Source organism: Elephas maximus, chromosome 19, assembly GCF_024166365.1.
Source record: "Elephas maximus indicus isolate mEleMax1 chromosome 19, mEleMax1 primary haplotype, whole genome shotgun sequence".
NCBI classification, from domain to species: domain Eukaryota; kingdom Metazoa; phylum Chordata; class Mammalia; order Proboscidea; family Elephantidae; genus Elephas; species Elephas maximus.
In genome coordinates this window covers 12,157,253-12,173,936 of record NC_064837.1, presented here as the reverse complement: position 1 = coordinate 12,173,936, position 16,684 = coordinate 12,157,253, and the positions used below count along the sequence as shown (strand labels likewise).

General features: G+C 45.7%; 1 protein-coding gene across 6 annotated transcripts in view; it reads right to left on the bottom strand.

Annotated features, from left to right (window-relative positions):
- MYH10 (myosin heavy chain 10) overlaps positions 1-16,684 on the bottom strand; it is a 163,261-nt gene that overhangs the window by 110,104 nt on the left and 36,473 nt on the right. For all 6 annotated transcript variants that reach the window (XM_049861492.1, XM_049861495.1, XM_049861490.1 and 3 more), the window contains exon 4: positions 13,874-13,901. In XM_049861492.1, the coding sequence (XP_049717449.1) occupies positions 13,874-13,901 (28 nt within the window). The remainder of the gene's footprint in view (positions 1-13,873; positions 13,902-16,684) is intronic.

Sequence of the window (16,684 nt, the reverse complement as noted above, 5' to 3'; positions counted from 1 at the left end):
TGGACAGATGAGGCAAGTGTGTAAATGTGAAGTTCATTCTTTGCGGGGAGGAAAGTAAAGTAGAGGGTGGGGTTTACATTAACTTTACCTAAAGTAATTTGGTCTTCACCCTTGCTCCCTGAGTGATGATTTCTTAAAAAACAAACAAACAAACAAACCCTTGGAATTTACTTTATTTTTACGCAAGCAAATAGCACACCTTCTATGTTTGTTTGCCAAATGCACCCTCCCATAAGCGCATTGTGCTAATTTTTGAGCAACATGTTAAAAAAAAGTTGGCATAGCGGCACTTATGAAAATACCTGGGGAAGGGAGTAGAGGAGGGAAGGAGCTCATGGCTGGCATCCTGAAGGGGTAGAGGAAAACCTCGAGATTTGTAGCCAGCAGGTCAGAAGTGGGTGCTGTGTGGACTCCCAAACTCATGGCTGGCATCTGCCTATCTGGCAGTCTGAAGGACGGTGTCCTTTTAACTTGTGAGATCTGGCGTAGCTCCAGGTGGCTTGGAGCAGGATAGAAGTGCCGCATGGGCAGCTGGTGGAAGAGCTGAACAGGGACGTAAACAGTGGGGATCTGCTGTATTCTTACAGTTGGTAGCAGGAAAAATTTGATTTTGATTTTTTAGTGACTGAAAAAATAAAGCTTAAAGGCATGCTACTAAACCACTTAAGTACTGATTAAAAAAAAAAAGGCTGCTTCAAATTGTATTTTCTCTTTTTGATACCATATAAACATAGGTACTTAAAATAACTACTATATAAAATTGACTGAACAGCTATTCTCCTAGTGAAAACTTAATTAGCTCAACTGTGTACTAAATGTAATAAGACTCCAGTAATACACTCCTGGTATAATTTATTTGGTGGATTCTCAAAGGCACTACGAACATATCATATTTTCTTAAATCTAGGACGCAATGTTTCACATTTTAGTATTTCTGAAATCACAATGTAGCGTATAATAGATACAACATAAAAAGGTGTTATTAAATATCATATTCAGTGCAGTGGTCTAAGAATTACTACAGTGTAGCTGAAAAAGGCAGGGGTAGTGATTTACTGGAAGGTGGCAGAAGGGAACTTTCTAGGGAGATGGCAATGTTCTCTATACCTTGACAGGGGTTCAGGTTACATAAATAATTCAGCAAATGTATACGTAAGATTTGTGCAATTCATTACACATAAATTTTGCCTCAAAAAAAAAAAAGTAAACACAGGCTGGACTTTAATTGTATGTATCCTGAAGTATTTAGGGAGAAGTATACTGATGTCTACAATTTAACTGGAAATGTATCAAACAATCACATGGATTGGTGGACCATAGAGGGATGGACAGGTTGAAAGAAATGATAAAGGGAGTATTGTAAAATACTAATGGTAGAATCTAGGTGGTGGACACATGGATGATTATGGCAAAATTCTTTCAACATTGCTTTATGTTTGAAAATACTCATAATAAAATGTTGGGAAAAATTAACAATTAAAAAAGAAACATAGCTCTTGACAACCGTACTCAGAGTGCAGGCTTTGTGCCCAAGAAGGGCTAAACCAGCCTCTAGAAGACTTACTTCATCAACCCGAGCCTATTACATGATGACACAATATCAGTCTAAAATGGCGTGGACTATCTAATTACAAGGGCTAGTGTCTGTAACTAAAAGATTGGCAGTTCGAATTCACCAGGCCCAACTTGGAAACCCTATGGGGCAGTTCTACCCTGTCGTACACGTGTACCATGAGTCGGAATTGACTCAATGGCAACAGGTTTGTTTTTTTTTCTTGGTTTAGTGTTTATAATAAGGAGCCCTGGGGGCACAGTGGAGGAGCCCTAGTGGCACAATGGTTAAAGCACTCAGTTGCCAACCGAAAGGTCAGCAGCAGTTCAACTCATTGACCACTCCGCGGAGAAAGATGTGGCAGCCTGTGTCTGTAATGATTACACCCTTGGAAACCCGACGGGGCAGTTCTACTCTGTCCTATCAGGATGCTACGAATCAGAATTGACTTGACAGCAATGAAGTGTCTGTGATGGTCACTTCTGATGACAAAAGTAAACCAGTGCTCAGTAACCTTTTGTTTTGTCAAACAGTAGTCATTTCATCCCCAAGTGTTTCCTGCTTCCAGACATTCCAGAAGAACCCATCAAAAATGGTCATCTAAGCTCTCAAACCACCTAATCAAAACAAACAAAGCCATAGCAAAATGACTGAAACAAAGAGAAGAGGTGGAAGTCCTAAACCTTCTCCCCTCCTTCCCGTGGGCAGGGTCACTGTGAGCACTGGATGTGACACTACAGACGGATGGCGCATGAATTCTACTCCTCCCTAGCTCAGGAGCAGAAATGTAGCTCACGGTAATATGCTCATTTTTATACAGAGGATTTCAATGGTTGGAATCCTGTTGTGACTTTATTAACTGACAATTCAATTTTTTACAGACACCTGCATATCAGGTTCTAATAACTGACTTTTTTGAAGAACACAAGCCAACATCATAAAACAAAAGAGTGGGGAGATTATTCTAAAATATAGAATCAAGATGAAGAGACATAATAAATACAAAGAGTGAGCCTTGATAGGAAAATGAATTTTAAGTAGTTACAAAAAACACACTGAGGACTATGACAGAAATTTAATACGGATCCTACACTAGATGACATTCTTGAATTGATGTCAATCTTAGGTGTGATAACAATCTGTGGTTATGTGGGAACAACTTTGTTCTTAGGAGATACTTTCTGAATCAGTTAGGGGGGAAGTATCATGATGTCTTCAATTCACTTGTGAAGGTTCAGGAAAAAAGTGGCTATGTGTATACAGAGAGAATTGATAAATTCTAGGTAAAGGGTATATGGGGATTTGAACTACCATTCACTCAACTTTTCAGTAGGTTTAAATTTTTTTAAATAAGCACTTGGGAAAATGAATCAGTAAAGTTTAAAGAAAAAAGGAAAAAAGTAATAGGTGAATAAAATGTAGTAAAATTTTAAAATAATTGAATCTGGGTCTGTAAGGTTGTACTATTCAGCTATGTGCATCCCCTCCTAATGGAATCAGCTTCGTTCTTTCCCGAAGCATGCTGGGGATGAATTTGGGATGGACTCAGGCTAAGGTACAACACCGGGAATGGCATGACTGGGCCAGCAGCCAAGGCTGAGGAATATCTTAGCAACAGGAAGGAAAACATCTGGGCCTGGACGTGACGTCCTTGGGAACACCGCCCCAAGGATGTGGGAGAAAAACAATGAGCCTTGGTCCCACCTAGAATGGTATATAAGCTGTGTCCCTTGCTAGGTGGTTGTGGAGCACTAAACTGGTCCAGCTGCCACCCTGGGCCACAGTCCTGTAAGTAAGCTTCCCAAATAAACCATATGTCCTGATCGGTGGTTCCAGAGTCTTTCTTCAGTCTCCTGGAGATGCAGCTGACCTTGGGTTCAGGCACCGCTGGGTTGTTACCCAACAATTGACGAGCCAGCCAGGAGACTGAACAAACCTCCGTGAGCGCCAGATATATGGCGGGGAGAGGGACATTGACAGGAGGAATCCCAGGATGGCCCCTGTCCTCCACGTTGGGGGGGGGGGGTTGGATGACCCCTGTCCTCCACGTGGGGGGGGGGGGCGTGGCTATCTTGGATAGCTGGAGCCCACCATGTGAGTACAGGGATGCCCCGAAAATGCCTAAGGGCATTGAAGATATGCTGTGTCAGCTGGAGGTCCCAAAGCGAAAGCCAGGTTGCTGTGCTGAGGCAGCTTGCGTAGGGTGGCTTCTACTGGCAGCACTGAGAGCGGCGTCCGATGCAGAGCCAGGCGCTAGGGTCCTAAACAGGCAGCTGGAAGCAGAGCTCCAACTGGAGGGTTTGCGTGCAGCACATTCTTCCTCCACTGAAACGTTAGTGACCCGTTTGCGGAAGCAAGAGGCATCTTCAGGGGAAATCCCAGGGTGGCCAGCGACCTCTACATGGGGAGGTCTGGCCTGTATGCTTTTCTGTGGGGGAGATCCCAGGTTGGTCAGAGAAGCCCGGCTAGCTCAACTGGTAGAGCATGGGACTGGACCTAGTTGGAGGGGCTAAACAGGTCCCTGGCACTGACAACACCCTGTAACACCCAGCGCAAAGCAACAGTTAAAACAGCAGGGAAAAAAGGGAAAAAAAGGAGTAAAAAGCCCTTCAAGATAGCTTGTGTTGAGCGACCTTGAAGAGACCTCAGAATTCTCTGATAGCTGCCCCGGCCAAGATAACTGAACAGCAACCTAGCTGCAGCTGCAATGGTAAGGGGAAGACTAAAAGAGGGAGGGCCACCTCCAGGTTACCAGGCAAATGGGCTGGACCCATGCTTGCACTTGGTGTGGTGGAGGCGTGGCCTCACAAATGAGTGAGGGCTCTGCCAACTTTTCCCAGATCTTCTTTCAGAAATAATTAAGATTGAAGATTAAGCCTAATTTCTCTGTCACCAGTGAGGAGCAAAGGCCTTGTGTTACAATTAAAGTCCAATGAGGTATACTTTGGGTCTGAGGTCACTATCATTGAGACACTTGCCCCAGCCTGACTATGGATAAGTCCCTTGGGGCCCCTAAAAATCCTTATTGCATGTACTGATGACATTGATGTATTAATGCACACCTTTGCAAACTTTTGCCTCCAAGTCCTGATGGGAATTGCTGCAATTAGGGACGTTTTTAGAGGGGCAGAAGGAAACTGTGACATGGGCTATATAGCTAACAGCCTGGCCATTCAATCTAGCCACTGACAACCCTCAGACTGACATATAAAGCAAGCCCCTACAGAGATGAGACACCTGGACAAAAAAATAATAACAAAATCAGTTCTGTTCCCGAGAAGCTTTTGTTACTTGCATAGTGAGTCATCAGAAAAGCCCCTATACTGAGAGTGGGAAACAGTCAACAAGCTGACCAGTCTTAACCAGCTGACTGCAGAGGCTGAAGCACTGTCTGCTCCAGAGCAAAGAGGTGTGCAATCGACCACCTTCTGAGTTTAAGAGAGGACCGTCCATGGAGATTCACACACCATCCTAAACAGGGCCTATGCACACGGACTGCCACTGTCATCAGAAAACGCTGGATAGCAGAGGAAAGCTGACCCACCTACGAGACCCTGGCAAGGCTAAAACCTGTGCAGGGACAGATTCCCAAGCCAACAGGCCAGGGTGTTCTCAGCAGGTAAATCATATTGGGGTTTTTTATCCTATACAGAGGCTTCCACTGGATCTTGAATGAACTCTTCACATTCTTTATCACCTCAAGACCTAGGAGCAATTGAGCATTTCAATGCACAGGTTTAAATGGCTGATGGGAGGGGACAAGATAACCCCAGCCTGGACCATGTATCTCAGACAAGCAGTCTGTGGTCTCAAGGCAGCAGTTCCCTGCAAGGGCATTTCTTATTTGTGCCATATGTATGATCAAACTGATTATTCTACATCTGCTTCTTTGGTGTAGAATTGTTCCTGACAAATGATCTGGGTTCCACAAAGGCACTGACCACAGCCCACGAGAGGAGGCCAAGCCTAAGGTGGGAGTCTCCCTCACCCCTCAACTAGGGGTGTGGCTGCTGGGTGACAGGGGACCAGAGGCCACAGACTGAAATGATCACACACTGGACCCCCACTAACAAGCAACATGTTTTGGCTTTGGTGGACACCGAAGCAGGATGCACCCTGATGAATGATAACCCAAATAGGTTTAAAGGGGCGCTAATAGCTATTGATGGGTATGGGGGTGGGGCTGTCAGGGTGCACCAAATCAAACTAGTTTTGCAGACTGGAAAGCTACCCCTAAAGGTCTACCAAGTACATAGCCCTGATACTGGAATACATTCTGGGCAGAGATGTCTTGTTGGGGCTGAAGCTGCAGACCTCTGGTGAGTTCCACCTGCAAGTGAGAGTCATAAAAACTGTAGTACAAGGTAATGCTAAATGGTCCCCTGTGCAGTTGCACTCGCCACCTTGGGTCATGGCCCTTAAGCAGTACCGCCTCCCTGGCGGGCACCAAGAAATCACTGAGGCCGTGCAGGAGCTACACTCAGTGCAGATTCTGAGACCAGCCAAGAGCCCCTTCCATAGTCCTGTCTGGCCAACACACAAGCTGGACAGCTCTTGGAGAATGACAGTAGACTACCGGGATTGAATAAGGTGACTCCCCCCTTGTCTGCAGCTGTACCCAACATCACACGCATGATGGGGCAAGTGGGAGAGGCATAGGGTACTTACCACTCGGCTAATGCTTTCTTCAACATCCCTCTACACTGAAGACAGCCAGGAACAGTTTGCCTTCAGTTAGGAGGTGAGGCAGTGGACTTGCACCATGCTCCCACAAGGGTACATGCACAGCCCCACCATATGCCATGGCATGGTTGTCACTGACCTCAAGTGGTAGATTCCACCTGCTGAGGTGGCCGTATTCCACTATACTGATGATGTCATGCTGACCTCTGACTCATTTGCTTCTTTGCAGACTGAAGCTGCTGAGGTAGTCACGCACCTCCAGTTACATGGATGGGCAGTGAACGAGGGAAAAACGCAGGGGCCTGGTTTGTTGGTCAAGTACTTGGGTGTTATCTGGTCGGGTAAGATGCAAGTGATGCCTGAAGCAGTGACAGATAAAGTGCAAGCCTACCCATGCCCAGAAACTGTGAAGCAACTACAGGCTCCTGGGGTGCTAGCACCCCTCCACACCCCATTTAGCCCAAACCCTATGGCCCCTATATAGGTTAGTGAAAAAACAAGTGAGACTGAAGGAGAGAGAAACAAAAAGATTAGATGAGAAAGTGATATGGGGGACTAGAGGGGACGAGGAGGAGTGAGAGAGAGAGAGACAGGTGAAACGGGGGAGGGTTCTAGAAAGTGAGGATGTGAGAAGACGACACAGCCCATAAAAGAAGAGAGACAGACACACAGTATGAAGAAAGGAGCAGCATGGGACTGAGAGACAAAGGAAGAGGAGGCCTTCCAGCAGGCGAAGGTCGCTGTAAAACAAATACAGGCTTTAAGAGTGTTAATACAAGGTCAGTCGTGCCAAGTGGACATAGCCTGTTACCCCGAGGGGTAGGGGTAGGGCCTGTGGCAATGACAAAGCAACGAGAGAGTACCACTGGGATTTTGGTCCCAGTTGTGGCGAGGGGTGGAAGAGAGGTATAGCATGTTGGAAAAACAGTCAAGCGCAGTGTATAATGCCCTACTGCAAGTGGAAGCAAGTCCTTACAAAGGGCCAAGTTCCCTTTTGCTGGGAGCATCGGAATGGGATTAATACCTCTCACCCCTTCAGGATGATGAACTGGACCCCTGACAACAGTGTGCTAGAACCCTGCTAGCTGTTGCCAATAGTTGGTTAGAAAAGCAAAAGCAAAGCCTACAGGCAGGGGCATACTCATCGCCCAGGGGGTGGCTCTGGACACGTGGCTTGCATGGGTGGCCGTAACTGCCCTACAACTGGGTGGGGTGTTGCACCTGGGGGCAGCTGTACATAGCTGCTAATATTTATACCACCCTCCCCAGTGTTCCCAGCAACTGGCAAACTGTAAAAGCCCAGCACAGATACCAGCGCACATCTTGGTGGTTTTGCCCCTTGTCCCTGTTCTTGCCCCAGGCTGCCACTATAGATGTGGAGTGGCGGGTAGAGGCGCTAGCCAGACACACCACAGCTGTACTTAACAACACCAGGTGGGCTATCATCCTTTTGAATGCGGAGACTCAACAAATACAGAACGCCGTCCTTCAGAGTAGGATGGCCCGTGACACCCTGACCGCCACCCAGGATGGCACCTGTGCCTTGATAAAAACTAAATTAGCATGTATAGCCCTGATGCCTCTAAAAATGTCTCTTTGGCCCTGCAGGACTTGCAGCAACACCACACTTGTATCAAACACGACACCGCTGACCCTGTCTCCAGCTGGCTGCAATTCCTCCTGTCTGCCTGGCAGACAGGCTTCTGGGTAATAGTGGGACTCTTATTACTATGTCTTTTCCTGTGCTGCTGGTTATCCTGAGTACGTGATCTGGTTTTGCAATGCTCCTCTGCATACGAAGTCCGAGGGCTATCGCAGACGTGAGGGCAGTAAGACTGTAAGGACATCAGGAGGGTATGCAGGGGTGGACTGTAGGGTAATGCTATTCAGCTTCATGCATCCCCTCCCTAATGGAATCGGCTTTGCTCTTCCCTGAAGCATGCTGGGATGAATTTGGGATGGACTCAGGCTAAGGTACAATGCTGGAAAGACTGGGCCAGCGGCCAAGGCTGAAGAATGCCTTAGCAACAGGAAGGAAAACATCTGGGCCTGGAATACTGACTGCCCAAGGACGTGGGAGAAAACAATGACCCTTGGCTCCAGCTGAACGGTATATAAACTTGCGTCCCTTGCTAGGTGGTTGTGGAGCGCTAAACTGGTCCACCTACCACCCTCGGCCACAGTCCTATAAGCAAGCTCCCCAAATAAACCATATGTCCTGATCGGTGGTTCCGGAGTCTTTCTTCGGTCTCGGAGATGTGGCTGACCTTGGGTTCAGGTGCCGCTGGGTTGTTACCCAACAGGGTCAGATACTAGTCCCTCTATTTTTGTGTTGGTTTGAAGTTTCATAATACAATACCTTTTTAAAATGGTGTCACAAAAATTTTAGATAATATGTATAATTACCCTTTGAAAATTCGTGCAGTATCATTAGATTCTAAAATTTCCTAACCTGTATTTAAGCTTGTGTCTTCCTGACTCTTAATTAAGAGCCAATTTTTGGTTGAAAATTTTATCCATTGCCTAACTATACACTATGTTCAGGACAGTATACCAGGTTCTGAGAGACTATTAAAAAGGAACTGATATAAGTCTCAGTTCCTACCTTACCATCTAGTTGTAAAACAAGACACACACCTGATCCAAGTAAGTAAGATGAACTGCAGTAGGTATCAAAAAGGGCCAGATGAGAGAAAATCAATGTGGGTCAGAACCTGTAAAGGTGGGATTCAAATCAGGCAGAGTCCCTGCATGGAGGGATAAAGGGATCAAGGGGCCTGGAAGTCAGGTGGCAACTACTAAAACGGGCCAGACGTTAGGGGCCGGGCTGGGCTAGGACAAGACAGAAAGAAGAAATATCAAAACTTGGTGACGAACTAGGAAGGTGGGTATGAGAAACAGGAAAATTGCAACAGTTTAAGACTTGAGTCCTGAAAAACAGTACTGTTGACGGAAATTGGGAAATACATCTGGTTTGTATAAGAACAAAGGTTACCTTTTAAACAAGCTGAGTTTAAATTGAAATTCAGTCCCTATTTCACACCTTATGCTCCAAGAATACCAAGTTACTTGCAAACTGCCTGATCATTTCACACCTCACCTGCTGTCATCCTCTATGCCTAGAAGGTTCACCAGGCAAATTCATTCTTCAAGAAACCACCAGGACTGTGAGGAGGGTGAGGGTCCAGACATTAATCCTGCTGCCTGCCCATCTACCTGAGTGGGGAATCCTTTGGAAGCCCAGTAAGTGCTGGCCAAGGCTGCCGCCTTCCAAAGGCCCCTCTGCCATTCATCAGGGGACTGGAGAGGTGAACTCTTTTGGAAAATCCGTCAGCCTCTGGACCCTGTACAGTGCCTAAAATGTCAATTTCTCTGGTCGCCCTTCCACTCCGAGCTCCCTCATATTGTGCTTTTTTCCTCCTGGACCCAAACACCGTTCTCTTCTGCCCTCTCCCCAAACGTTTCCTCTGTACTCTGCAGACCCGATTCCCTGGTGGGCGAAGTCGCCCACATCCTCGGCACCGTCGGCCTCTCCGCCCAACACCCTCCTGGGGGTCTTCACTAGCCGTGGCTCTCCCCCTAGACAGCCCTCTCAGGTAAAGGCTACCCTTTAATCCACAGAGTACGTGTACATCATGGGGTGAAGGATTACTTCATCCAGAGAATTTGGTCTTTGCCCCGGTTTCTGGGAAACCAAAATAACCAAGCCTGTTGCCAATGAGCTCATTCTGACCCTGATGACCCTGTGTGTTACGGAGCAGAACGGCTCACTGGGTCCTCTCAGCTGCAATCTTCAGGGAGGCAGCTCGCCAGGTCTTTCTACCGCAGAGGCACTGCTCGGGTTCTAGTCTCCAAGAAGCCTGGCGGGCCATCTAAAACTGCAGGTGACGTTTCAACTCAGAATTTTCCATGACTGGAGTATCTGTGTTATTCATGAGAGGACCTGATCACACCTGAGAGTTTATGCTAATCAGGTAACTCTTATGTGGGGGCTGGCCAGGCCAGAAAGACCTATCACCTGGTATCAGCCCAAAGTCTGGGATGGGAGGGGGTCCCGGAAATTGAGTTCAACAGAGTGTGGGCAATGATACCATCAATCATGACTACATAATGAAACCCCAATATAAACTGGACACAGAATCCTGGGTGAGATTCCTGGTTCGTGACAGACATCAATATATGTTGAAGGGTGATATGTCCTTTGGGACACAGAAGCTCCATTTTGGGGTCTCTGCCAGACCTCGCCCTATGTGTCTCTTCTTTCGTATCCTTTACAGTAAAACTGTAATCATAAGTATACTGCTTTTCTGAGTTCTGTGAGTTCCTCTAGTAAATTATCGAACCTGAGGGGGTAGTGGGAACCTTCAAATTTATATACAGCAGGTGAGAAGTGAGGGTGTCCTAGGGACCTCTGAGCTTGCGGCTAGAGTCTTAGGCCAACTTAGCAGTCTGAAGGACTTTGCCCCTTCATGTGTGAGAGATGCTTAAGGTCACAAAAAGAACTGCATTTGCAGTTAGTATTGACAAAGACATCATACACAGATACACACAAAGCAATCTGGAAGAGGGACAGTGACATCCATCTCACTCTCCATAATGCTGTCCCCAGACCCTTTTTCTGGGGAAGTCCCTAACCCTGGGAGGTCTGGGCCATCTGTCTCTCCCTGCCTCTTCCTCTCTCACACCACATACTGCAGTAGCTCTGCACTCTTTAAAAAAAAAAAATAAATAAGAAAGCACTTTTTATTCTAAAAGTGGGAAGGATATTATCTCTGATTAACAGACAGTCCTTTAAATTATTTAGCTTTAGGAAAGACTCACTGAGAGGCCACTGTTCTCATTTTACCACTTCTCTATATGTCTCCAGGCCACTCCTCTCTTCATGTGGACAGCACATGCCAAGCCCCTGGTCTCTTAACTCCTTGGTTCCTTCAACCTCAATGACATCGGCACACTCCATTCTTCAGCTACCCACACCTGTGGCCACACCCTAGGTCTTGTCATCACTCATCATCTTCAACCACAATTGCCCACTTTCCTGGTCCGACATACCAGTATCTCCAATATTCTCCACTTCATCAAGACCGCTCTCTGTCCCACCTACTTGCTCTCCATCAGTTCCCTCCTCTCTTTGCCCCTTTCCCATGGTTCATTGTGACATGGGTCCATCTGACAGTCCACTCTTGTCTCACTGTCCTCCACTGTATACACTTGCAGAATATTACAACTGCTTCACCTTCTCCATTCCAACCCCTTTCTGGTGGATTGGTTGCAATAATGGCCCCAAATGTTTCATGCCTCACTGTATCTACCTACTTTGGCAGTGTTTCCCACACTGACTCTGGCCTTGGCCATGTGACTTGTTTTGGGGAATGAGTTAGCAGCAAACGTCCCAAGCAACAGAAACTTGGACAGCACTGATGCATTGGAGTTTGTCCTCTTGCTGCTCTTGGAACCCTGCCACGATGTTAAAAAAGCCAAGTCTAGCCTGCTGGAGGATGAGAGGACACGTGGAGAAGAACCAAGGCCCCTGGCCAACAGTCAGGCAGCACCCAGCTGACCCAGCAGCTGTTTGCAGATGCAGGAGTGAGCCCCAGATGAGCTCAGCTAAGCCTGGCCCAGATCACAGAACCACCCAGCTGAGCCCAACTTAATTACTGGGAGGCCTGCAGAACCATGTTGTTCCCAGTCACTAAATTTCAGGGTGGTTTGTTACGTCGGAAAAGCTAATTCATGTAACTTAGAAGGCTAAACACTGCTGGAAGAAAATTACAACAAAGGACACCACGTTAGTGTCAGCTGTTTCTACCTTTCCTCAAATCTCCCACCTGCCACTCCTCTGCCTTCTTACTAAGAACCACATGTTCTACTTCACTGAGAAAACAGAAACCGTTAGATAACTTTCTCACAATTCCCAGCCTTTCCTCCCCAGCTTACCCACATTGGTACCTAGCTGCCTCTGGGCCCTTGTCATTACAGAAGGGTGACATCTTCCCTATTGCTCCCTGTCCAGACATCCATCCCCTGTGCACTGGATCTCATCACCATGTTTGTTTCATCAGTTTTCTTTCCTTCCTGCCCCTTTCTTCTAAGACTCCAACACAGTTTCCCTCTCATCAGCATTTCATCTTTTCCACATTACAAACACCACCACCACCAACAAAGTCTCTGCTCATCTCTTACCACTATCCAACTATTACTCTCCTTTCACTTTCTCAAACTATTTGAAAGGAGTTCTGTATTTTACTTTTTCACCTCCCCTTCATTTCTCAATGAACTGCAATCACCAACTCCTACTGTCTTCTCTTTATTGCTAAATCCAATGGACATGTTTCCATATATCAGTTACCTCAGTAGCCTTTGATATGCTGGCCACTTCCTTTCTTGAAACGCCTCTCTCCCCTTGGTTGTTTTGTCAACACACCCTCTTGGTTGATTCTTTTAACCTTCTTCGTGAACTCCTCTATCTCTGACTAACCCTTAAATGTTAGTTTTCTCCAGGGTTTTACACTCCGCCTTCTCTTTCAACACATTCTTCTAAAGCAACCCCATTCACCAGCGTGGCTTCTGTTACCACCCATGCTGTTGACTTCTCGGATCTGCATCTCTGGCACAGATCTCTCTCCTGAGCGTCAAGTCCATATACAGCCAACAGCCTAGTGGGCAGCTCCTCTTAAATGAACCAGAGGCACCTCAAACTCCACTTGTCCTAAACCAAACTCATTCTCTTCCACTCCAAACCTGCTCTTCCTCCCATGTTCCCCATGTCAGGAGACACCCTGATCAGTCACCTGCCTGCCTATGTTTACAAGCTGGATATCATCCTTAACTCCCCCTTCTCTCTTGGCTCTTTTTGCTTGGAAACATAAACCACCAAGTCCTGGTAAGTCTGTCCCTTAAACTGAACAGCACTTGAATTCATCCACTTCTCTCTAGGCTCACAATCACTGCTCTACCTGGAGCCACCACAATCTCTTACCTGGATTACTCAAGAGCTTCTTAACTAGCCTTCCTGCTATGACTCTTCCTCCAACCCACTTTTCACCCAGCAGCTAACGTGCAAATCTAAATCATATCCTGTCATGGCAAACCAAAAAAAAAAAAAAAAAAACAACCAAACCCAGTGCCGTCGAGTCAATTCCGACTCACAGCAACCCTACAGGACAGAGTAGAACTGCCCCATAGAGTTTCCAAGGAGCGCCTGGTAGATTCGAAATGCCGACCCTTTGGTTAGCAGCTGTAGCACTTAACCACTATGCCACCAGGGTTTCCTGTCATGCATACTGTTTTATTCAATGATGATTCTCTAGTACTCAGCACACAGTACACCAGGCACATGACAATCAATCAATACCTGTTCACTGAGTAAACTGAGTAAGCCATTGAAATGTCCGGCAGGCCAACATCTGGACAAACTAAAGTTCAAGTTTTCCAAGTTAGTAACATTACAAAATGTGTAAAAAGCCCAGTTTGAGAACCAAACAGTCATATCATATTTAAGTCATTTACATAATCTTAGTCTTAAGACAGTAACTGCAAGGTTTATATCCAACTCTTAAAAACGACTGCTATACTCCTCCCACCCCCACAAAAAATAATTGCTGTACTTTCCAAAAACAATTCTGAGCATTTACTTACGTGCAAAGAATTGACTGGTCCTCACGATCTATAAAACAAAACAAAAAAAGAAAGTGACCATTTGCCTGGTTTTTAAATATCTGATACAATAAAGTTGAAAGTAGTAGCTTATAAAATATTAATAACTTTATTCTTCTCAAGCCAAGTTTACTCCTCCTCAATCCTAATCAAGTTTACTCATTAACTCCTATTATTATGCCAGGTTCTTTGGAGGTAAATAAAATAAAAATAACCCAGGCTTACTTCACACACCATTTGCCTAAAAAAACAAAAAAACCAAACCCGTTGCTGTCGAGTTGATTCTGACTCATAGCAACCCTACAGGACGGAGTAGAACTGCCCCATAGGGTTTCCAAGGAGTAACTGGTAGATTCAAACAGACAACCTTTTGGTTAGCAGTCGAGCTCTTAACCACTGTACCACCAGGGCTCCACCATTTGCCTATATGTCTTTATATACCTAGTCAACCTTGCTTCTCAAACTCTACTGCATGTCAAATTCAAGTGAAGTTTTATAAAAGTATATTTTCTTGGGCCCCACCCTAGCTCAATAAGTCATTCTCTCAGGGTGGTACCTGTTGCCATCAAGTCAACTCAGACTAATAGCGACCCTATGGGACAGAGGAGAACTGCCCCATAGGGTTTCCAAGAAGCGGCTGGTACACATTTGAACTGCTGACCTTTTGGTTAGCAGCTAAGCTCTTAACCACAGCACCACCAGGGCTCTGACAGGGAGGGAGGGATTAATAATCTCTTTCTGTAAAAGCTCCCCAGGTGATTCTGACACACAGCCAGGTTTGGAAACCACTGCCTTTCAGAATGGCTTCAAGAAAAGCCCCAAGCAGGAGTCTGGGTACCATGGTTTCAGAGAACATCTAGGTCAATTGGCATAACAAAGTGTATTAAGAAAATGTTCTACATTCCACTCTGGTGAGTGGCATCTGAGGTCTTAAAAGCTACCAAGCTGCCACCTAAGATGCATCAATTGGTCTCAACCCACCAGGAGCAAAGGTGAATGAAGAGCACCAAAAACACAAGGAAAATATGAACCCGAGAGACAGAAAGGGCCACACAGACTAGAGACTCCATCAGCCTGAGACTGGAAGAACTAGATGGTGCCCAGCTATCACCAATGACTACCTTGACAGGGAATACAACAGAAAGTCCCTGATGGAGCAGGAGAAAAGTGGGATGCAGAATTCAAATTTTAATAAAAAGACCAGACTTAATAGTCTGGCTGAGACTGGAGGGACCCTGTAGGACATGGCCCCCAGACTCTCTGTTAGCCCAGAACTAAAACCAATCCTGAAGCCAACCCTTCAGACAAAGATTAGATTGGACTATGAGACATAAAATGATACTGGCAAGGGGTGTGCTTCTTAGCTCAAGTAGACACATGAGACGATGTGGCCAGCTCCTGTCCAGAGATGAGACGAGAACGCAGACGGGGACAGGTATTGGCTGAATGGACATGGGAAGTACATGGCGGAAAGAAGGAGTATGCTGTCACATTGTAGGGAGAGCAACTAGGTCACATAACAATGTGTGTGTAAGTTTTTGTATGAGAAACGGACTTGAATTGTAAACTTTCACTTAAAGCACAATAAAAAAAAGGAAAAAAAAAGAACAGCCCCAAGCAGGGAGGAACTGTAAATTTTCCTTAGAGGAGAAAAAATATATCAAACACTGAGTGGAGTGGTAGGTTGAATAAGAATAAACACCCATACGAAGTTTAATCACTGTCTAAAGTTAAAGTGTTATAAAACCGAAACACCAAACCCACTGCCGTTGAGTCAAGTCTGGGTCATAGTGACCCTATAGGACACAGGTGAGCTGCCCCATAGGGTTTCCAAGGAGTGGCTGGCAAGTTCAAGCTGTCGACCTTTTGGTTAGCAGCCCAGTGCTTAACCACTGCACCACCAGGGCTCCTTCAAAGTGTGATACTCGATATCTGTTGCCATTGAGTCAATTCCGACTCATAGCAACCCTATAAGACAGAGTAGAGCTGCCCCATATGGTTTCCAAGGAGCAGTCAAGCTGCTGACCTTTTAGTTAGCAGCCGTAGCTCTCTCTTAACCACTATACCACCAAGGTTTCCTCAAAGTGTGATATATACCAAAAATAACAAAGAATGCAGAATGAAAGCTTATATGGTTTTAAGTAGTAATTAATGACTTAAGTATTCAGATAAATTTTTCTAATGAAAAGGTGAAATTCAAACAGACATTTAGCCCATGGATAAGAGCACCAGTGTAGGACACTGCTTTCCAATCACTGATCAGCATTATTTATCCTATATTACAGATGGAAAGATGTTCCTTAGGGAGGTCAGGTCATCTTCCCAAGTCACACAGCTACTGGGATGAGAAAAACCCAGGCCTGTCTGCCTCTAATGCCTGTGTTCTTAACACCACAACAAGCTTGCCATTGCTTCAAAAGAAATTGTGGTCTGAGCCTGATCCAGCTAGCTCTATTTTCCTTCCCTTTGCTGTGCCTGTTTTTCCTCTGGCAGATGCCATTAGGTGCCTAATGAGGACCTCAGATAATGTCATCAAAGAGCAGGAAAGAGTCTACTCACAATGACATACTCTTTTTACAAAAAATTATTAAAATAAACAAATTTATTCATATATTCTGTGTATTAACTGTTATACAACCAGCATACTACAACTCTACCCTTCGAGTCTAATTCAGTTCTTAACCACTGTTTTATCCTTCCTTCTGACTATCAAAGGCAACATTCCTAGCACACGGCCAATACCTCCCTCCTTTGTTCACCCTCCCAGGTCATGCCACATTCTTTTCTCCTGGC